This window comes from Odontomachus brunneus, unplaced genomic scaffold (assembly GCF_010583005.1).
Source record: "Odontomachus brunneus isolate Ranch 3 - 2012 unplaced genomic scaffold, Obru_v1 Obru_scaffold_052, whole genome shotgun sequence".
In the NCBI taxonomy this organism is placed as follows: Eukaryota; Metazoa; Arthropoda; class Insecta; order Hymenoptera; family Formicidae; genus Odontomachus; species Odontomachus brunneus.
The window spans coordinates 1,661,239-1,684,081 of record NW_022639502.1 but is presented as its reverse complement, the minus strand read 5'-3'; the positions used below and the strand labels follow the sequence as shown (position 1 = coordinate 1,684,081).

Genomic DNA, 22,843 nt, shown 5'->3' with positions numbered 1-22,843 from the left:
CTCAGTGCACACTAGTGCAAGCAACCGAATTCGCTATTACATTATGTCAACATAATCGTGCATTACAATTGTTGATAGATGAAATAACTATTATTCTACTACTCTAACTATTACTCTATAACTATTATTAAGAGATCGTCTGATTTCTATAAAAAAAGAGTACATATATCTTTATATGTTCGCTTCATCGAATAATCACCAGTTGTAACGCACGCCACATTTAGCATATAACGACGATACATAAATACGTGTTTATACTTAATATATTTTAATATACGCAATACGCTAGGATATATATATATATAAAACTTATAAATTTAATGAATATTGTGATCTTATATCAGGTCTCCTCGTCACTATTATAAACTTATTATGGATGGACAATGTGATATCGAGCGACGCATTTTTGACCTGGCATAACGCTAAGGATCCAGCGGAACGTGAGGGACATGCCGTGGCAATGGTTGCTCTTACATCGTTTTTCACTGACCTACAGGAGCCTGATGATAACTCTAGTATCGAGGAATTATTGCCCAAAGCGGACCGGAGTTGCTGTTGACGATATTGTGATCGATTTCATTATCGTCTATTTAAAAGACTCGAATGTGTTAAATAAACACAACGCGCAAAGTGAAATCAAATCTGCAGTTGTGTTTTTTTTTTCATAAACTGGAACACCCCAAGTATTAAAAACAGACACAATAAATATTGGTAAAGTGATACTTGCGGGTGTGTGTAATATAGCCTAGGACCTTTTACATAGGACGCGAAATAAAAAAAAATTAAAAATGGGACACGCATCGATAATATACATAATGAAGATAAACTTTAACTTAACTATTAATTACTACAGAAATAATGCCAGATAATTATTATACATAATTAAATGAGAAATGGTTTAAAGTTTAAATAAAGCAAAAAATTCGAGAATATTATCGTGTTTCTTATGTATATGCAAAGTGTCTCTGCAGTGCGTTAGGTCGATCGCTCAATAGGACTGGTATGTACGTCTTTTTTTCCATGCTTGGAATCGGGAAGACTCGAAGCTGCTTCCAATTATAATACGCTATAACACGGATCACAACCGAAGTGCTTGTTACACGATTTAGATAACGAATTGCAGATCGTCTGAATTAAGTAGGTCAATTTTACATGGATTAAATTCGGAAAGTAAGAAGAATAAAGAAGAATTACCGAGAATAACCAAGTCTGACACTGACAGCGAGACAGATCTTCCTATTATTGTAACGGATATAACAGAATTACTAATTTATATCTTTACAAATATAAGAACTTATACTGTATTATAAGAAAGGACATTCACATGTGAAACATGAAAAGATGGAAAAAAAGTGAAGCGAAAATGGTATATATTGCGGAAATACGATCTGTATTGTAGAATACGAAAGGTAGAAAACGAAAGAATACAAATGGTGTGCATATTAAGGTACTATTTTTTAACACTAGCTATTTATAATCACGGAGTGAGTGGATGTGTGAACAAATGTGTGTATGTGAAAGAGATAGAGGCAGAGAAAGAGAAGTGAGCTGAGCACAATGCGTGGAAACTTTTGGATGTATCCACGTGACAGATACTATAGCGAATTGTATAAAATTGTTATTAAACTGATTTAAGGTACAGCGTGAACTCAACCTTGTTTTAAGCGTGCCCGCGCACGCGCGCATAGAAGAAAGAGACAACAAAACGACAAGCATAGATTGATTTGAGTATGTGTGTACAGATGTGTATGTGTGAAAGAGAAGAGAGATAAAAAAGAACATTTATATTTATCCGGCACCCCATCGCTGTTTAGCGTCCCACGATTTGTCGTACCTGTGTAAAGGTATCTTAAATATTTTTTTGGGAAATTTCAAACATTTTTCGAAAGTATCGACATAGGTGTACTTTATAAAAAAAATTCATACCAGGAGATTCTTTGCTTTAATTTTTTCCCAAATTTTTTGGAATCGTGAATCGACAATTTTTGGAATAGGACACACATGTAACGAAATTAATTACGGACTTGCAAAAAATTACTCGAAATTTAGATACATATATAGCTGTGGATATTGTATATATAAATATATTATTATTATTTGAAGTATACTAACGATCTGCAATATGTTTCACAATCTCTCAGCTCGGACGAGTTATAAATGTTCACCACCACTCGCAATGTTTCCTGCTATTATCCTTTCCTCAATCTTTTTGTATAAATCTTTCGTTTTCTCATTTCTTCTCTCTTTTCCTTTACACGGCGATCCCGCCTGATCTGTCGCTGACATAACTCTCTCGGCTTGAGAGTTTGCGGTGCGAAATGCAGAAGAGTCCCGATGCGAATGGCGTAGAGCAAAACGAGGTGATTCGCCAGTGAACAAGCGAAGGAAGAACAAAAGAGCTTTTCCTTCGGTCTATTTTTTCTCTATTTCATTTATATCGGCCAATACATATGAAGAAACGAAGAGTAAAAGGCTATTAGTAAGCGCGGTAAGAAAGAGAAAGTGAAATGTGCGCGAGTGTGTATACATGTGTAAGTGGTGCACTTCACGAGAGACTAGTTAAATAACAAAAAAACTAATTTATATATGAACAAAGTGGAAAAAAAAAGGAAACTGTTGAAAATATTGTGGATAAGTGAGATAACGACTAGAGAAGTTATCATTGTAAATAACTGATCGCGCGAGACTGTAAACGGAAAATTCAAACGGGGATTATATATATATATATATATATATATATATTATACGCGGGGAACGACGGCAGCGAAGCTGCGCCGTCCTCCGTGGATGTCGCGTACATGTCGTGCTGTTGTCACACGTGACGCACGCCGACATTTCTTCTCTCCCCCGCGTACGAACACGCACGTATATTTGTTGCACATACATTTATATATCTGCGTGTACTTACGCGTGTGTATACATAGATTTACATATACATAATATAAATAAAAAAAATATCGCTCTAAGGACGCGGATTTACGTCGCATAGGTATAACACATACACTTCTATATGATATAAATATATAAATATATATATAAATCATATCTATATAAAAATAAAAAAAGAACTCCATGAAAAACCGTTGTTGATATTATTTTCCTCCAAGAGCGCATAGTTTTGTTGAAAAAAAAATGTAATGTTAACATCTCAGATAACACAAAATGTATGATGTCCTGAGGTCGTTCTGGATGTATTTATGAAGTTTGAGGACACTTTTCAAAACATCCTGAGTGATTTTGATATTTTGTGCTATCTGGGATTTAATTAAATACGTGCGAGACATGTTAAAACAGAACTTAACTACTTAAGTTATACAACGAAAAATGCAATTTTTTTCGGTTTTTGGACTCAGGAGATTTATTTGCATGTCCTGCGCATAGATACATTCGAATTCGTTGTCCACATACAATCGATCGCGCTGTTTTATTCAACCGACGAATGAGAGAAATTCAGTATGTTCGAGGACTCTTTTTCTTAATATTTATAGTAGCGAATAATTAAAAGTAGAAACGTAAAGCGTCTTGATCGCGTCGCGTAATACGGATTATTTTCATTATTTCTGTAGCTTACGCATTACTGTGCGATTCTTGCATATTGTGACGTTTCAACGAAAGAGAGTTTATTGTAAGCCGGAGGACCGTCGGAAGTGTGCGGACGTGGCGAAAGGACCTTCATCGGCGAATCCTGCGATCTCCTGAGGAACTATCGCGTATTCTTCTACGCTAGTGCACGGTCTGCACATGCATTCCAACGGCGCCTTCGTGATCACCTGTCAAACAGACACGGGACACGGATTTGACACGTGAATTCGTGGCGAGATATCGTTGTAACTTATCTCTTTGCGCGCGAAGTTGTTCACTATTGTCTGAAAAATCATTTCGTTCGAATCCCCGAAAAACCTTGCAAAGAGTGAAGGTAGAAACGATCGAAATCGCGTGCATCGAGTCAGCTTCGATCTATTTCGAGTCTATTTTAAAATACGCGCGATGCTCACGTCCGATTGGCCGCCATCGTCGGCCGCGCACAAAAACAATATGGCCGCGCAAAACTCGTGGTGTCGGAAAGGCTGTAATCGCTGATTTCGGACTAGTGATGGTCAGTGGCACAAACAAATGGTAGATGTGTGACGTTCACCGAGACTCTTGGCCAGCTGATCGCACCGTTGATATTGCGTCGCCGGGTCGCGGATGGAGGCCAACTCACCTTTCTGAACTTCTTTTCTCCTGGTTTCGCTCTTGGACAGAACAGAGACACACTAGCCTCTCTCTCGCCGCTTTCCTGACAACACATGCAGCTTCTCTCCATTTGCCACATTTTGGATCCGGACACCTGTGCGTAAATAAGTTGAACACACATCGTGCGTGTGGATATATTACCGTTTTCTTGTATTTATGCATACGTGTAGATATATATTTGTATACATATATATCTTGTATGCAAAAAATGATTATCAGATTTTGTCAAGTATACATACAAGTAGATCTGAGGTATTATTATTTGTATTGTTTTTCTTAAACCGTTAGTCTGTCTTTAGTATATATAGTTTATAGAAAGTGAGCATCTTCTATTGTAGTTGTTAAAAATCATGAGATGTACATAGGAGATGCATCCATCTTTGTATTGAAGTGCTTTTGAAAACATTTGTACAAGATATTGTGTACTTATGTAAGTTATTTCTTATAATTAATGGGATATTAATCACTATTAAGAAACTTGCAAGAGATATTATCTATTGAACAAAGTTATTTATATAGGCAACGAATAAAAGCAACACATTTACCTTGATGAGTTTTGCAATGCATTTTATATCTAATAGAAAAATATATTCTATGAAAATTACTAAAAAATTAAACTCTATTGAATACTAAATGTATTGAGAAATTCATCGAGATAAGAATGTTGTAACCTTTTATCTATATAAATTGTACATTGCACTATCATTATACCATAATTCATAGAACTGCAGATAGATGTACATAACTGTACTTTATAAGATATATATACTTTATAAGATTTTTATTAATTGATTCTGTTATCTTACCTGCAGATAACTGCTACAACGTCCTCTGCATGCATAACTAGGGATTGGTTTTGGAACACAACCTGGATACTGAAGGATGTGTATCACACGTGTCGCCTGACATTCGTCGACTCCGATAATCGCCTTTGAGCTTCCATATAGTAGACATATCAGCAGTCCATTGATCACTGTGCCCAGTAAGTAGATATTATTATCTATTTCACGCAACATGCGATCGCAACATGCGATCGAGGAAGATAACTCGGAGAATTTGATTTATTTTAGAAATATCGCAATATATTCGCTAGCTTATTCACCAAGGTAACAGAGTTTGCTTCTTGAACGGTACATTGCCTCCCTTTTCTGGCACTTCACTGTGCCGATAACTCTCCTGTCCTTAGCTTTTATACACCATAGGTGGTCATGTTCTCCCCCTTTCTTTGCTACCACATTTTAGTCAGAATCACTATGTGTATATATATATATATATATGTGTATGTATATATATATATATATATATATATATATATATATATATATATATATATATATATGTGTATATATATGAAATTACTAAAGAAAGTATTTTCTGACATGTTTGCCCTGAATTTATGTATGTAGCATTTAAGATTTTCCGATTGTTACAACAATCGAACAGTTTCACTCCATTTAGACATTCTAATATATATATTCAAATATGAAGAACACAACACTTTATTTTATATAATTTAATTCATATATATAACTTTATTTTTTAATCTTAAGTTTTTGTCTTCTTTGATGAAATATCTGATTTTGATACAGTTGTGTTGTTATAGTTGATACAATTTGTGTTAATAGAGTTAACACAATATAAGATTGCTCCCGATGACATGTGATTTGATTTATATAAATACAACATATAATTTATGAGAATATATAATTAGATACTGACTGTATAACACTTTATATAAAAATGTATTTTGTAGATATGTAATTTTTGTATATTTGTACAGTATCATATTGTACTATGAACTATGAGGGGATAGATTTCATACAAATGTTTCTGCATAAATTACCTAAACCAGGCAATGCTCTTTATTTGTGATGAGTTGTTTAAGTAATTTTATTTCTATAATTTAAGAGTTAAGTTTTTAAAAGGAAAATTTCTAAAAAAACTGTTAACTGTTTATGTATAAGCAATTAGGTATGAAATTAGGTATGAACCACTTTTCTGCATACTTACTAAAGTTAAATGAATATTTTCATTCTACTTTTGCAAATACTGCAAGCCTCTGAAGATCTTTTGACCTCTTTTTTAAGACATTATTATATATTATTAAATTCTTTAGTCATTAAAGTCTCTTAAAGTAGACTTACAAATAAAATACATTTTTGTTGTAATTACATAATCGAAAATAAGTGACTTTTACTCTTTCAGAATTTAATTGTCATTTCTTGCTGTAGTTTAAGATTTAACGTTAACTATGCTAGTAAACAACCGAGTCTTCTTATCTATCTGCATCCTTGCATATTACTTCGTCAAAAGGCCAAAAGTCTTTCTTAATCTCGCAGAGCTTATAGACTTCTGCTGATATTTTTGTCAGCGAGAAATTGCTTTTATCCTCGATAAAGAATATCGTAGCATTGAATAAATATATTCTGTATGTGGTCGATAGGCGAAGAAAAATACACAGCTCCTTAGAATGAAATAAGCGTATCGATCTTTTATTCAAATGATTTGTATTTGTCTCGAAGTATGCAACGGTACACAAGAGTAATTTCTATATACACGTATCTTCTATGTGGATATTAAAATTTGCAACATTTGATAGAAAGCAATCTTTGTATTTTTATATTTATTATCGTTGAAGAAACGCAAATTTTCGTATGTCAGGATTACAAGTATATTATTAGTACAAATAAGTCGGGGAAACTTATTTTTGCCGTGATTACAATACACCTTTATCTTTTCATCTTATCTTAACAATATACAATAGTTACGCAATAGTTTATAATCATCTCTGTTTCGTTTATATAATTCGACATCGGTTCTTATCTCGCAAGGTCGCCACATTTAATGCATTTACATTCGGCGGGTTCGCGTATCTTGATCTCCATGATCTCGTCGTTTGTGTCTATCAATCGGATCCCGTCTGCATCAGAGCATTGATTCAAGATAACGGGTCTTTCTTTTAAGTAACTTTCACGACAGCAATAGCATTCCTGTAATAAAGAGAAGATTACAAGTCAATGTCTTTGAGAGAGGCTCCTATTCTGCATGAAATTACTTTCGAGAAGCCTGTAGTAGTGATAACACTTGGCTGCACTTGAGAATTACAAAATCCTTCGCATTTGGTGACTAATATCTCGCCGCTGCATGTTCTTCGCAGACGTCCTATCTCGTCGTATTCGTCTTTGGTGATCCGCACTTCCGTCTGCAGGGTCTCGCAGCTCTCGTCATCTATTACTTCGGCGTCGTTGACCGTAGCGTAAACCGCGAGGATCAACAAAGATTTGGAGGATAGCAACATTATAATATCGTTCTATCGATACTTTTCTCCGGCAGAGTCGCCGCAGAGCTTTCCGGGTGAAATGAAAGAGCAGAGAATCGAACGAATGCTTTTATAGGTAATATCCCACTTTCGATCACGTGTAAAAGCCAAGATTCGCGATGATCCCCCGCTGCCTTAATAGCATTCAACAGGCGGGGGGTAACGAACCCCCTGCTCTCAGGGTTCTTGTAGCGCGACGCTCGATTTTCCCTTCCTCGAGACGTTATTTTTTTTTCAATATTTTGCATCATGTGGCTAATGGGCTTTTTATGTCTCACGGGCGCGGTAGGTGATCATATTTAAGTAATATAATTTACCTCTCGCGTGCATCGCGATATATATTTACGTTATATTCCGAAAAATATTTATAGTACATTCGACAAAATAAACAAAATAAACAAAAGGAAATGTATTTTACAGCAACGTGTCGACAATTGATCGGTATCAGAGTTCTTCGCTGTTTAGCATCGGTAAAAATTTCTACGCCTCTTTACACTCGTCATTTACATTCAATGATCGTTTCTCGTATTCCCCGGACAATTGTCTCTTAAATCGTCCTCGTCGTCGAACTTCATTCCACACCAAATGCAATAAAAGTGTTTCTTCCTTAAATATTTGGTGAGAATCTCGAGTTTCTCCAGATTGCTAAGGTCTTCGTCGTCTGTATCAGCGTCATTCGACTGTTGATCCTGATCGGTGTTATCGTCAGTCTTTTCTTCCTTACTTTGTGGCCAGAACCACGATTCCTCAGGTTCTTTGATGCTCTCTTTAGTGTCCAATTCTTGGCATACTTTTTGGCTTTTGAATATATCAATCTTCTGCAATTGCTCAGCCCTTTCTTGCGCTATTCTGCTACGGAAATACGTCGTGTTCATATTATCCAATTTTGCATTCGCGTTCTTGCGATTACACGATTCATTTTTCTTTAGTGTTTTGCCTAAACCCTGCCTGTCGCCCTTTACTTCCACGGGAATCGGCTCGACCATCCCTGACTGAGTTTTGCCTATGCCTTTCCCAGGTTTATATCCCATCTTCATTAGCATTTCGAAACCTGTGGATGAAATAAATTATTGAGATTAATTTCTTCATTGACAAAATCACTTTATCTGATATTTTTCTTGTACACTTATTTGTTCTATATATTTTATATATGTATAAATACAGACCTTTATTAGTACTGTTGATAGCAGATGATAATCCTTCTTCTCTTTTTTCTGCCTCAACTACTCGCATTGACTTATTCTTCTCCTTCATTCTTGATTCAATTTCAGCCTTCTTCTTCATTAACGCATGCTCTCTTTTGTCAGAGTGCCTGTGTATGAGGCTTGGTGGGACATCTTTCTCAGAGCCCAGCAAGAATTTGTCAGACATGTAATCCTCGTCGTCTGACATCATGTAGAATGAAATTATCAGTTGTTGCAGGGAAACACTTTCTAAAACATTAAAATTTGCATAATAGATGTTATTGTAAGATCAAATCTTAGTACAAGCAAAGTGGCACATAAAAATATAACTTCAATCATTAATGCAGTACTTTAAGCCCAAATCTACAATGTGTCCTTTGCTTTCCGTTTCTTTCTCTTTATTTCTTTTTGATTTAAACCTTAAGCTAGAAAAAGATAGAGAACAAAGAACAATAAGCAGAGAGCATTTTGAGGTCAGACATAAAAAAATCGCATATAATATCGTCGACAACTTTAATAATGATTTATACCACAAAAAGAAACAAGTTTTTTAAGAAAATTAACAAGTTCGCTACCATAATTTATTTAGAAAATTTCCTCCATAAATCACATTAAATTTGTTTTCACGTAATTGTACAAAACAAAGTTGGTTATATTTACATTCGGATATACAAAGAAAAATATCGCAATTATACACATATGACGTTGGCAATGCGAACATGTTAAATAAAATTGAAAATTTAAAATAAAGATGAACCTGAAGTGAGAGAAGTCTCGCTGGTAACGAATGTGTTAATAATTTACAACAAGCGATGCTCGATGTGCACTCCCGTAGTTTGAGGTTATGTCAAAGTTTTAAAGGCCACAGTGGTGCCGTTGGAAAAGTTGATTCCTGCAAATCCGCAGAACAAAGAGTCGCTGTTTCCGGCGTACGGAAAGTCTTGTCAACGATACTCATTCGAGCTGAAATTGCTGCTCTATGAACGATCGCTCAACTTGTCGCTCATTGCGCAACTTCTGACTTTTAAACTCTGTTGTTCCTTTTATAAACGGCCTAGAGCCCGACATATGTTACGCTCGCGTTTTTGGATATTGACGATAGCCAAGCATCGGATATACATATTTAATGAGTTACATCCGTTTCATGACACGCGCGACGTGCGGTGGATATTATTTCCGTGATATGGAGTTATTTTCCGATCGCAGTCGCGTATACGTCTGAAGTGAGGTAGGCATGTTCCCCTCCTGGTCCCGCCGCGCCGCGCGCCATGGCGGTGGTCGATGAGACGGTGGAACGCGGAACCGAACGACTGCGGAGCAAGGGAACGCGAACCATTGTGTTTCCACGGGTCGTACGTCGTCCGTGCGCGATACCTCTCATCCGATCCCGAAAGATAGACTCGCCTTGCGCTCTGTATTCGTCGATCGTCCGATTCGTCTCGTCGTAGTTTCGATCGCGACAGGGCGGCGTCGCCTTCGCATCGTTTCCGTCATGCGAGTGAGTGAGTGAGTAAGCGAGCGAGCGAGCGAGCGAGCGGGCAAGTGAAAGAGAAAGAGAGAGGGAAAAAGAGAGAGGAGCTCCAGCGCTAGGCCAGACCCGATGTGGAGAATTACGCACGGATGAAATTACGCGAGAACGCGACAAGGTTCGACGTGTTCTGTCTGTGGCACGGCGAGACGTCTCGCGGCGAGATCCGCTCGCGTCTCGGACGTTCCGCTGTTCCGCACAAATCGTAGCAGATCGATTGATATCGGGTGCGTGTCGTGATTGCGTGAGTGCGTGCGTGCGTGCGTGCGTGCGTGCGTGCGTGCGTGGGTTCCTTCCGGATCGCCGTTCGCAGAATTTCGCTGGTCTTCGGGATCCGCCGGGTGCACGCACCGCGAATGTGCCGACGAGTCGCGTCGACACTCGACGCTGCTGATCCGGACTTGAGGATCTCCCGACGAAAATAAAGAGAGACGCCGCGAGGGAGTGAGGGATATCTTCATTGAAGAAACATGCCGAGCACAGTGTCGTCACGGCTGATTGCGCCGAGCACTGGGTCCCGAAAGGTCACACCGCGATCCTCGTGACCGAAGGATCAGAGCGGCGTTTAGTGATCAGCGCGACGCGGTGAGCGCGGGGAGCCGTGCGGTTAGGTCGCCTACCGTTCTCGCGGTGCGCGAGTTTTCCAGCGTTCTCTCGCTGCGTCATCTCGGAATTGATATCTTTCGGTACAGCTGTTGGAATCTGTCTCGGAGGAAGACACATCCGTCTCGGCTATGGTTGTAGCTAGCAGCAGCGGGTGGGTACAAAATGCCAGTTCGCCCGGCGGGCAGAACAACAACAACAACAACAATAGCAACGTGAACCAAAACAAGGCGCAGAAAAAGATGACCGCTAAGGGTATCCTGATCTGCCGGGACAATTCCCACCCGTTCCAGGAGCGTACGTTGACTCTCGAGCAGCCGGTGAAGATCGGCCGTTCGGTGGCCAGGGCGAGAGCTGCGCCGAACAACGCGATCTTCGACTGCAAGGTGTTGTCAAGGAATCACGCGTTACTGTGGTACTCCTCGGGTAAGTTTTACCTGCAGGACACGTGCAGCAGCAACGGCACGTTCGTCAACAATCAGAGACTCAGTGCCTCGGGCTTGGAGTCGATGCCCAAGGAGGTGTGCTCTGGCGATATAGTGCAATTCGGTGTGGACGTTGTAGAAAGTACAAAGAAAGTTACCCACGGATGTATAGTTGCAACGTTGAAATTGTACTTGCCGGACAGCAAGGAAGCTAAGGCCAGCTTGAGCACCTCTGTCAGCTCGCCTGCCAGCAACGTGTCCTTGGAGGATCTCTATAAGCTCAACCATCTGATGCAAGAGGCCTCCAGACGTGAGAAAGCCCTGCAGTCAAAGCTGGGCTACCTGCAGCAACTCGTGGAGAACACGCGGAAGGCCGCCAACCAGTCCTGGAAAGCATTGATCACGGAGGACCGTCTGCTGTCGTGGGTAGTCACTGTCGAGAGCCAGCTCGCGGTCTACTCTAAGAACTACACTGACGACAAAATCAGAAACGAGCTGGTCAAGCTGCAGGATGAGAAGGCGCAGTATCAGAACGCCGCGAAGGAAGCGCTACAGAAGATTTTGCAGGAGAAGCTGGAGGTCACACAGAGACTTGTGCAGCTGGAGGGTCGTCTGAGTGAGACTGAGGAGGAATGCCAGAGCCTGCACAATGTGGCCAAATATACGCAGACGGAACTGCAGGAGCTCAGCGCCAAGTACTCGGAGACGCAGAAGAAGCTCCAAGAAACCATCGACAAGCTTGTGGAGAGCGAGGAAAAGGTGAGGGACGTGTTGCTCGGTGCGGAGCAGGAGAAGCGCGACCTGGCTAAGCGTCTAGAGGACCAGTCGAGAATCGAGAAGAATCTGCGAGCGAGATTGCGTGACTCTCGTCTGGATTCTGTCAACATCTACAAGCAGATCACCGCCCTGAGGAATTACGCGCAGACCTTGCAGGATATGAAGCTGGAGGTGGGCGAGAATCTCGACTCGAAGGGCGTGGAGGATCCTATACAGGCTATCAACACCATTCTCAACAAGCTCAACTCCATTCACATGGACAACATCGAGATGGATATCGACATCAGCTGCTATACCAAGGGCGAGCCGGACAATCAGAGCTCATCCGACGTGGACTCGAATCAGCTCAAGTCTGCCAACTCCGACCTGTCTTTCAGCAAAGACCGACTGGACGATCTGCAGACCGCCGACAACCTCACGGAGTACATCCTGCCGCCAGCACCGTTATCGTCGTCCAGGAGAACCCTGGTCAACGGCAACGCCGACCTGGACAACGCGGATTCAGGCGCGGACTCCGATACAAACTCGGAGGCGACCGACGACACGTGCAGCATCGACACGAGCGATGAAATGAGCGAGAAGACCGTCGCAGAGCACAAGGAGGAACTCTTGTCCAAGCAGACACTTGCATCCTGTAAGATGGAGGTGCGATTCGCCAATACCGAAGGTGTTCAACACGCGGAGTTCCATTACGAGCCGATCGAACAGATCGCCTACATCACGGAGATCTCGCGCGAAACAGCTGCCGATGTCGGGGACACGTCGTCGAGCAGCGTCACGCTCGTCGACGGGGCTGCGGAAGAGCGGGATCGTTCGACCGAGGAAGCGGCGACAGGCGACGTCACCTCGGACTCATCGGAGAACGAATGCGAGGAGCGCTTGGAAGGCGACTACGTGAAAACTCTGAAGCCCGCTACGAAGAACGACGCGATGCAGCAGGGTTATCACAGCAGGGAGTACATTCTGCAGACGTTGATCGGCTCGTTGGACAGTCTCACGAGCGAGGACAGCCTAGAGGCGCAGCAGGTTGTCAAGCGTGAGCTGGACGAATTGAAGGACTGGCTGACGCGTGAGTCCAGCGACGTCGTGTCCGACAAGCTGCGGGAGCTGTACTACCTCTCTAAGAACGACTCGCAACGTATGCTGGAGATCAACGAGGAGTTGGTCATAGTGAAAGAAAAGTACAATACGATCATCGAGGAGAAAGCGGAGCTGTCGAGGAAATACGGTGCGCTGCGGGCGCAGTGCGGCGATCTGCTGAGCGCGACCTACAACGTGCCGATACACTATGTCGCCCCTATCGCGATTATGTTGGTGTGGATGTTGCTGGAGAAGATATTCTAATGTCCCTTCTCTCCTCCGCGTCCCCCACCACCCCCTGATGTTTCCTCTTTCTGGTATATATGTACATATAACACGCACCGTCGATCGATATTGCTCTTTTCTGCCCTTTCTTCATATCTCTTCCGTTTTCCTTCATCTTTCTTTTATCTTCCCGTTTTTCGTCTCTTTTTGTGTTTTCTTTTCCTTCGTTTCCCTCTTTTTTTTCTTAACAATGTTAAGGATGCAACGGCAAAATTTCTTAAACTAACTGACCAGTTTCGTCGATCGAGTGTGCGATTAGATTCCCAGCACAGGAACGCTTAAGCATCTCGATATGCGATCTAACGTTTTTTACACGAACAAATGCTAAGGATTGTATATACTTGTTTAATTTCCCCGTCCGACAGTTGCGGGCGGGTTTCTAAGCGGGGTTTGGGGGGAGGGGGGGACTGATTTCTCGTGATTAATTGGAAGTTGTCAAGTGAGCGAGTGTTGCGTTACCACAAAGAAGGAGCCAAGATCAAAGGACAGGGCAGGAATGTTTATACTGGATGTATGTGTACATATGCGATGCAGGTATACATATATGATTAAATGTGTATACATATGTATATGGCTACATGCATATGCATACACATGCATACGTATATGTACAAACTTTCGAACAAGAACGGCTTAGAACGCTCTAGGGAACAGAGAGTGGCTGGGTGACAAGAAAGGAAAAGAAAGAACGTAGAGGTGTGATACCACGTGAAATGTTCAACATGCTGCCAAGCCGCCGAGCGTCATATCTCGTAAATACGGCTTCAAGTCCGATTTGTAATATTAATGTGTTTTATTGTACGTGTTTCATTGTTGGTTTGTTTAAATGTTACGTTTCTAGCACGGCGTATTTGAGAAATTAAATATTATCCTTTGCGACTCGCTCTCTTAGAGGGACAGACGAGAGGGAAAGAGAGATATCACCGCCATTCTCTCGACTGCTCGCAGATACTTTTTCTTCACTCCTTATTCTTGTATATAAATAATGGTAAGAAGTAAACTCGGCGTTCGCGCGCGCGTGTAAACGATTACATACTCAAATCATGTGTACCACTCGTTAGGTAACACGCTTCGTTTAAGACTTTAGTTGGGAGTTAGTTACGACGTTATAGAAAATGTAACTTTTGCAATGAGAGAAGAGGAGAGAATAAAAGAGAGAAAAAGAGATATATAAATATATACATATATATATATATATATAGAATCGTCGCGCTCATGCGTGTCACGTGCATGCGTATTACATATGTTACAGCGTTGCTCTCGACTTCTCTAACCATAAGCCCATTAAACCTCAAACAAACATTCTCGCGAAACACATCGTGCGTACGCGATGGATCTTCACATGTCCGATCACGTTGCACAATGATACTTTACGTCGTCCGACTTCAATTCTTCTTATCGTATCGTATGGGGTAGCATGACAATATAAGAGCATATCTCGTTTTTGAGCGACCTAATAAATGATAAGCGAGTACATACATACACATATACACACACGCACACTCTCACTCACTTCTTGGATAACTTCTCATATACTCACTTCTCGGATAACGCGAATTCTTCCCTCAGCACTCGGTAACCGTTCTCTATCGATCCTATCTTGGAATGGCCTTGAACGTCACCTGCGTCTAAAGCGAAGAATAGAAAAAAAAAAGAAAATCCGATAATCGTAGTTTTCTATTAATTCTTTTGATACGAACGAACGTGAGCGAAAACGAAAAAAAAGGAAGAAAAAAATTCGACAGTATTTTCTTAATTCGTTAGTTTAGTTAGAGAGAAAGAGAGAGTGCCATCGCCCACAGTGCGCGTCTACTTCTGAACCGCGTCGAATAACGAATCATTGTGTATCGATGAACAAAGGTATACGTGATACTTTCCAAAAGGGCACGCTCCGCGGGCCCAGAGCAACGGGGGACACGTCCATCATCGAACGTCGTCGCGCTCAGTCGCTCCTTGGGTGCTGCTTGCCTTCTTGGCAGGTTAAACGTATAATATCAAAAACAATTACAAGATACGATATAAATAAATGCTCTGTACATAGTACTGTTGATATAATCTTACTACTGATGTAATAGTCATTATATAAAAAGGGAAAATAAAAATTAACTTAATTCATTAAAGTCAGTCGTATGTGTTCTTGTATTATGTTGTTGCTTTATCGCAACCTACTGTTTATATTTCCAACATTTGTCGTTATTTCGATAAGAAAATGTCGACGTACAGATTCAAGCTGCCTGACAGCTGCTCATCGTGTATGACTGATTATAGTTTATCGTAGATGCTAATTTTGAATGAAACGATAATTTTGTCAACGTCTCTTTGTTACCTCGACATTATAACAGCGCACGTTGGTCGTTCTCTCCCTATTTCATCCGAGAATTCATGACCTTCTCTTTTCACCAGACTAGAGCGGAGTTGTCTTCCTCGTCTCGCTCTCAACACACTAATAATACTTATTCTGTATATTTTTAAAATCATCGTCATCTTTTTCCTTTATTCAGGGGCGCGCACGTAATTAGCCGCATTTAGCCGTTGGTCGGTCGATTGGAGGTGTAGACGACGCGACGCGACGTCGTACGCCTTTATTATGTACTATCGATGAAAAAGCTGAAGAAAAAATTGGACAACGGCACAGGTACGTCGTCAGGATCACCATCGCAGCAGCAGCAGCAGGTGGTCGTCGGGATGGCGGGCGGATTGAACGTGAATGCGACGGACACTTCCGAGTCCGCGAGCCGGATCTGTAGGGACTTCTTGAGGAACGTCTGCCATCGGGGCAAACGTTGCAAATATCTACACGAGCGATCCGAGGACGATCCAGTGGAGGAGTACACCTTCTGCCACGATTTCCAGAATGGCATGTGCAACTGGCCGGGCTGCAAGTTCCTCCACTGCACGGAGAGCGAAGAGAAGCGCTTTCGGGCGACTGGCGAGCTACCGCCCCATGTTCTCAACCGACCCAAGACTGGCAACGGCGACAAGTCGGACTATCCTTTGTGCAAGGATTTCATTAAGGGTAGCTGCCAACGGGCGAACTGTAAGTTCAGGCATTGGAAGAAGGAGGAGCCGCAGCATAACTTAATATCACCATCTCATCACAACGCGTCCAGGCCGCAGCATAACTTCAATGGCACCAGCAATGGCGGTGGCGCCGGCGCCGATGGTCGCAGATATGAGGAGGATAGAAAGTAAGTGTTAATGGATTTTTGTACTTTTGGTGTAAACTCGAGAAAAGCAAGCGCTTTCAAATCAGAACATTTTCACATTTTACGTTAAACTCTTGCTAAGCTTTGGATTCTGCTGAACGCAGCCGTTGACTCTAAACAGCGTGCATTCTCAGTCTCTGATCGTCACTCGTCTCTTTTCAGCTTTCATTGGCAAATAGAGGATCAACATAACAATTTGGTGACCAACAACGGTTACAACACGTCATCGCATCCGGCCGATTACATGGGACCGCCGGAACCGAAAAGACGAATAGTATCGGGCGAGACAGTCGTCCACTTCGAGGCGTCTCCGCTTATGGGTCAGCACGCTACCCAACCCACTGTCACGTCTGGTTACTATTACCCCGTGATAAGTAACGAGGCACGTGCGCTCGTGCTTGAAGATGAAAACACATTTTTGAGGAAGAAGATAGAGGATTTGAAGAAGCAGGTGAGGTATACGTGAGGGTATAGATTCGCATATTTTCTTCCTTTTCTTTCTCCCTCTCTCCTTTCTGTCTATCTCTCTATTTCTTCGTTCCAATTTTCTCAACTTCATCGTCTCCGTTCTATTTTTGCTTAGGTCAGCGACCTGACGGCGACGAATGAATTCCTGTTGGACCAAAACGCACAGCTGAGAATGTCGGGCAAGCGGACGAACGTCACCGCGGTAACGGTGCCGGCGGTCACAATCACAAACACAGTGCCGCCGTCGCAAGCACCGACGCCTCAGCAAATGGTGAACGCGGCGGTTGCGGCGGGCACCCTTCGCACCGTCGCTGCCAGTGTGGCTACCGTTCCGGTGAGCATCGGTACCGTGGCACCAGTCTCCATGGCAGCGGTCTCCATGGCACCGGTCTCGATGCCGCCGCCCATCGTCACCATGGCACAGCAGACTATCTCGATGAGCGGCTCCGGGCCTCAAGCGACTAATCAACAACCGCCTAATACACAACAACCCGCTAGCTTACCTCTATCAATATCCGCCGCAACTGCGCCCCTCGTCTCTTATCCTATCATGTCTCAAGAGCTCAGGCCTGTTCTGCAATAGGTCACCGTCGCGAGACTTGGAAGAATACTCGGGTTGGGATAAAACATCGATACATGCATACGATACCTCTTTGCTGTCATGGATGACTCGAGGATGCAATGTGTAGATTTATCTGCCGACTATATGTATTTCCTTCGTGTCTACGTTCTATCTCGTATCTCTCGATGCGACTGGTCGATAGCACCACGGAGGATGGAAATATATCTCTAGATCAAACGTTAAAAGTCTATCCAGTGTAGGTAAGATAATCTATCTATCCAGTCTAGAGACATTGAAAGGTCTATCCAGACAAATGTGCATGATCGCGTAAAGCATATGCGCGAGGAAATCGACTAATAATCATGATCGGTGTAGTATATAAAAGGATGCTTTTTACATTAAACACACAATCGATCGGTTTCCTTGTGTATACGTTATACAACGTAAATTTGTCTGAATAGACAATTCAACAATTAATGTTACACGAAGTCCGATAGAATGTCATGAAGGAAACAAACGCCAATTGTTCAATTTAAAAACAGGATCTTTTAGCCGAGACATCGGCTACCTTTGTCCGTCGACAATAGGAATCGAGAATACGATATCTGTACACGCGATATATTTATCTTGTCCGGAAAGAGAAGCGTTTCTTTCCTCTGTGAATAATGTCTTGGAGGCATAAAGATCGATAATACGGTAAATATCCGTCGGCAACGCGCATCGGCGGTTATGTGTGTCCAAAGTGTGTATAGTTGTAGAAATAATAGAAGCGACAATCTGTAATCATGCAAGATATCTGTATCATGACATTACGTTCTTTTGCATTTTCTTTTCTCTTTTTTTTTTTTTTGTTTAGTGTCATGTGTAATTTTATTTTTAAGCTTTCATTTTCGCGTAAAGCTTAAAACTTACATATATGTTTACTCAAATAAGCAGATGAGAGTCATCATAAAATTGTAAAGTAAGAAAAGGTCTAAGTAGAGAAAGTTCGTTCAATACGTTAGGTTAATACGTTAACATATAAGCATAAAGTAAAATAAAATATATGAATTTAACATGTTAAGAAAGAGAGTGTATAAAAAAAAGAAGATGGTTCGGCGCCGTTTTAAGCTAGTCTGATGAAACGTCGTTGTACCGTGCTGTATGCAATGTTGTATATAGTATCTCGTTACTCTTATTTATTCGAGAAAAATTTTATACTCCTACTTGTAACGAGAAAATTGTATGGTAATTTACGCTATAGTGATATTTCGATCAGTTAAGTACTTATATACGGATACATATATGCACCGGTGTGTATTATTTAAGCGGGAAGCACACACTCTTGCATAAAGACATAATGCACACGCATAAGAAAATTGACCAATCAGAATCCTCATTTCTATTGCTACGATGAAAATGAAGGACTCTGATTGGTCAATTTTCTTATGCGTTATGCTTTTATGCAAGAGTGTGTGCTTCCCGCTTTACAGTTGAATACGTTATTTGGCATAGTGGACTATTTGGAATACAATTTAATAGTTGATTGAGTACTTATTAACTGTTTTCTATTATATCTATTATACAACATTGATGTGCATTATTTGCAGTTTATACAGTTTACTATTATTATTGATATGTTGGGACTATAATTATCATAGTTGCAAGATATCTTCCATTCTCCAGGATATTTTTATTGTCATTTTTATTATATGATAAGGTTGTTATGATAAGATTGTGGTTCTACCCTAAAATTATCAAAGATTGTAGCCTAAATCTTTGTCAATTGTGGTAGAACCACAACCTTTTCATATAGCAATAAAAATGACAATAGAAATGTCCTAGACAATAAAAGGTATCTCGCAACTATGAAAATTATACTCCCAACATGTCAATAATAAACTGTGTAAACTGCAAATAATGCAAATCAGTGTTATGTAATAGATATAATAGAAAACATATAATAGAAAATTAATTAGTACTCAATTAACTATCAAATTGTCTTCCAAAGTCCAATATATCAAATAACGTATTTAACTGTAAATAATACACATCAGTGTACATATGTATCAACTATAAAATTGACTTATATTACACACACAGTTTTTTTGCCAGTTTCTTTAATTTACTTAAACAGGTGGTCATCTCTCATTTCTTTTCTAAGGATAATAGGGTAAAAGAAATTAAAAATTTACACTTAGCTCTGTACGTAAATGCATAAATTATACACACATACACACACACACACATGGTATACAGGTCTATGAAGAGTATGTAAATCAAGGGTACGTTTGACTTTTTGTCATGTTAGTCACAATTCGACACACCTGTATATATCTTGCTATAATTAAGCATAAGAAATTGAGCACTATGTACTCGTGTATTTTATATATGCATACATATGTATAATCTTTTACGTAGAACTTTACGTTAAAGAGCGGAATGTGGTTTTTACTCTTGAATTCTTGCGAGTATTGAATGTGTGTACATTACGTGAGGAATGAAATTATATGTGCATTGAAATTTTCGATTTTCCAAGTAATAAAAGCACACGTTAAAAAGGAATACCAATGTATAATAATCTAATGAAAGTCAGTAATTAACATTTTTATTTTCATATCCAGTAGTATATAATAAATGCAACTAATTAAAAATTGACGCATATACACACGCATACATACGTATCTTTAGTATATACGTATCTTTAGTACAAATCGTCAGTAAAAGAAAAGAAAGAGAGAATCTATTGTATAATGTTATCCTTCTAATTTAATACAAGATTCGTATGTTTGATCTTATTTTCGTTGGATGATGCCTCAAAATATTAATTTTTTGTCTAATGATTTTTACATATGCATTATCATTAATGCGCACAAGTACATATATAGGTAAAATCGCTGTACATATCGTTCGTTCGATTTCTAGTTATGTACCTAAAAGTATTTTATAAGCGAGCACATAGTTATGTAAACGGAATATAATTACAATTTGTACAGCTATGATACACTTGTACAAATATCTTTCCTCTTATAGAAAAAGAAAAACAAATTAATTTTACTGTATAATGTATCAACTTGCTCAATAAGACGGGATTTGATAATCCGTAAATTTGTACATGCGCAATTCAATTAAGCTTTTGTCGGTTTTTGATATTGTGTGAGTATATTAGTATATAATTAAAAATTTAATTAATAAGTAAATAATTCTATTGCTAATTAAAATTTTTGTGGAAAATAATTTCACTTTTTATTAGAATTTCTGTTTTTCAACCAGTAAGCACCGGCTACCAATATTGTACAACAAAATCCAACTAGACAACGTAATTTCCAATGCTGCTTGGAACATCGTAATACATTAATTACTTTTATGGTCTGTTCTCTGGTATCGCTCACACTACTGGAATTCTCGATAACAAAATTTGCCATTTCTGCTTTCTTCTCCAAGGACATCTGTGCGGCTACTCTTATCTTTGCTTTAGCTTCTGTAAATCCGCTGCGTTCCATCAAACGTTGTAGCTGTAGGTCTTCCTCGCTAGAAGTAATAAAAAAATTTAGGAATGAGTATTTTACAGGACCTATAATCAGTTGTATATGCTTCCTTGATTTAAAAGACTATTTAATATTTTGGTAAAAGAATCAAATTGAGAGAAATTTATACTTACCAGGTTACAACAATAATTTTATGCAAGAAATCTAACATGTGTCCTGTTTCAAAAAGTAAAGGTAGATCCAAAACTATGAATGGATGGCCTTGAATTAAGTATTGAAAAACTTGCCAATAGATTTTCTTATATATATCAGGATGTGTAATGGCATTGAGTTTTCTCCTCTTTTCAACATCATTAAATATTAACTCGCCGAGTTTTGCTCTGTCCAGGTATCTGGTTTCCAGGAACACTTCTGAGCCAAATTCATTTTGTATTTTATACCATGCTGGTTTTCCTGGTTCAACAACTGTAAAAAAAAAAAATATATATATATATATATATATATATATATATATATATATATATAACATGTGTATGTGTATACATAATTAAGCCTACACAAAGTAGATTTTTTTAACTCTTGTTTTCTTTGTGTCATGAATCTCTGCAGCAACCTGATGTAGAACGCGGTCCAGTAACCACTACAAATGCTGCGCAGAGTTTCTCTTGTTTTATTTCTCGGATTCGAATGAAGAAAGAGAAAGAAGTAAAAATGTTACAAAGCATTTGTAGCGTTTACTGGACCGTACCCATAGTCTATAAATTCTTTCCCAGAGAAAAATGTTTTTAAGTACAAAATATAAAATATATACGTTTAAGAAGTGAACTTCTTATAGTGAAGTTCAAGTGAACTGGTTATACAGAAATATAATTAGTAAAATACCAAAGTAACAAATTTGCCAAATTTATTTTAACAGTGTTGTACTCCAATTGTACTAAAAAAAGCATTTAATTTCTTGCCATTCTAGAACACGTGACGCTCTGAAATCTGTCTATGAGCATTACGACTTTTGCTACGAGATTTTATTCAGAATTTCTAAGCGCAATATATATTTTTGAGAGCTAAGTTCATATTGCATTTCGTATAGAAAACATCATTTTATCTTTTGTGCTTATTACATGTCGAAGGAAGATAGAATGATGCGAAAACGTACAAGACGAACTTAGCCGTAATTAATGCAATGACATAGTAAGTTGCAACTTGTCTAACCTTCTCGGGCAATAATATCGGCGTCTATAACAGGAATGCCATGCTCCCGAAAGACTGCGGCTACTGTGCTTTTTCCGGTGGCTATGCCGCCTGTTAATCCAACCAGATACATCTCATAAAATACACAACGTAGCAGACGATAATCAGACACAGGCAACTGAATAATAATGACTGTCTTTATTCCCTGTGCGCTATGGGAGGAGGTTATATGATCCGGTCTTTTAAACTGAACTTTCTACACTAGTGTAAGGAATATATACCAAAGTGATCTTTTTAGTAGCAACATTATGCTTTTGCATATCTAAAAATAGAAAATTCAAGCTGTAAAATACTCCTCGAGCTATTTCATTATCATTTTGGTCGAAGTTCAACAGCGCCGGTTAAATTGTACACATGTTTGTTTCATGATCGAGAGGAATGATTATTTAATTTTTATATATAGAGAAAAAATGCACCTTATGTGTCGATTAGTTGTGAAACTTGAAAATAAGGAG

General features: G+C 39.7%; 7 protein-coding genes across 16 annotated transcripts in view; 3 read left to right on the top strand and 4 right to left on the bottom strand.

Moving 5' to 3' along the window:
• The window catches only part of LOC116845447 (eukaryotic translation initiation factor 4 gamma 3-like), a 54,073-nt gene extending 51,966 nt beyond the window's left edge, over positions 1 to 2,107 (top strand). For 9 of the 10 annotated variants that reach the window (XM_032818142.1, XM_032818144.1, XM_032818147.1 and 6 more), the window contains one exon: positions 345 to 2,107. In XM_032818142.1, coding sequence (XP_032674033.1) covers positions 345 to 559 — 215 coding nt within the window. In that variant the 3' untranslated portion in view covers positions 560 to 2,107. The remainder of the gene's footprint in view (positions 1 to 344) is intronic. The other variant, XM_032818143.1, reaches the window with a different exon arrangement.
• Positions 1,628 to 5,267, bottom strand: LOC116845456 (bursicon). Its single transcript, XM_032818166.1, has 3 exons — positions 5,043 to 5,267; positions 4,205 to 4,330; positions 1,628 to 3,770 (listed from the first exon to the last, which is right to left on the bottom strand). The coding sequence occupies exons 1-3, from the start codon at positions 5,250 to 5,252 to the stop codon at positions 3,621 to 3,623; spliced, it is 486 nt and encodes a 161-aa protein (XP_032674057.1). The 5' UTR covers positions 5,253 to 5,267; the 3' UTR covers positions 1,628 to 3,620.
• On the top strand, positions 5,075 to 20,654 carry LOC116845450 (zinc finger CCCH domain-containing protein 10-like). The gene is made up of 4 exons (XM_032818155.1): positions 5,075 to 5,218; positions 15,939 to 16,625; positions 16,806 to 17,094; positions 17,227 to 20,654. The coding sequence occupies exons 2-4, from the start codon at positions 16,036 to 16,038 to the stop codon at positions 17,692 to 17,694; spliced, it is 1,347 nt and encodes a 448-aa protein (XP_032674046.1). The 5' UTR covers positions 5,075 to 5,218; positions 15,939 to 16,035; the 3' UTR covers positions 17,695 to 20,654.
• On the bottom strand, positions 6,845 to 7,723 carry LOC116845457 (partner of bursicon). Its single transcript, XM_032818168.1, has 2 exons — positions 7,292 to 7,723; positions 6,845 to 7,226 (listed from the first exon to the last, which is right to left on the bottom strand). Exons 1-2 carry the CDS (start codon positions 7,532 to 7,534, stop codon positions 7,056 to 7,058), a joined length of 414 nt encoding a protein of 137 aa, XP_032674059.1. The 5' UTR covers positions 7,535 to 7,723; the 3' UTR covers positions 6,845 to 7,055.
• LOC116845452 (G patch domain-containing protein 11) lies at positions 7,885 to 9,939 on the bottom strand. The gene is made up of 3 exons (XM_032818162.1): positions 9,497 to 9,939; positions 8,722 to 8,988; positions 7,885 to 8,606 (listed from the first exon to the last, which is right to left on the bottom strand). Exons 2-3 carry the CDS (start codon positions 8,948 to 8,950, stop codon positions 8,065 to 8,067), a joined length of 771 nt encoding a protein of 256 aa, XP_032674053.1. The 5' UTR covers positions 8,951 to 8,988; positions 9,497 to 9,939; the 3' UTR covers positions 7,885 to 8,064.
• On the top strand, positions 10,063 to 15,561 carry LOC116845449 (sarcolemmal membrane-associated protein). The gene has a single exon (XM_032818154.1). The coding sequence runs from the start codon at positions 11,002 to 11,004 to the stop codon at positions 13,414 to 13,416; it is 2,415 nt and encodes an 804-aa protein (XP_032674045.1). The 5' UTR covers positions 10,063 to 11,001; the 3' UTR covers positions 13,417 to 15,561.
• On the bottom strand, positions 20,244 to 22,695 carry LOC116845454 (dephospho-CoA kinase). The gene is made up of 3 exons (XM_032818164.1): positions 22,350 to 22,695; positions 21,314 to 21,605; positions 20,244 to 21,183 (listed from the first exon to the last, which is right to left on the bottom strand). The coding sequence occupies exons 1-3, from the start codon at positions 22,459 to 22,461 to the stop codon at positions 20,892 to 20,894; spliced, it is 696 nt and encodes a 231-aa protein (XP_032674055.1). The 5' UTR covers positions 22,462 to 22,695; the 3' UTR covers positions 20,244 to 20,891.
• Between the last annotated feature and the right edge of the window lie 148 nt (positions 22,696 to 22,843).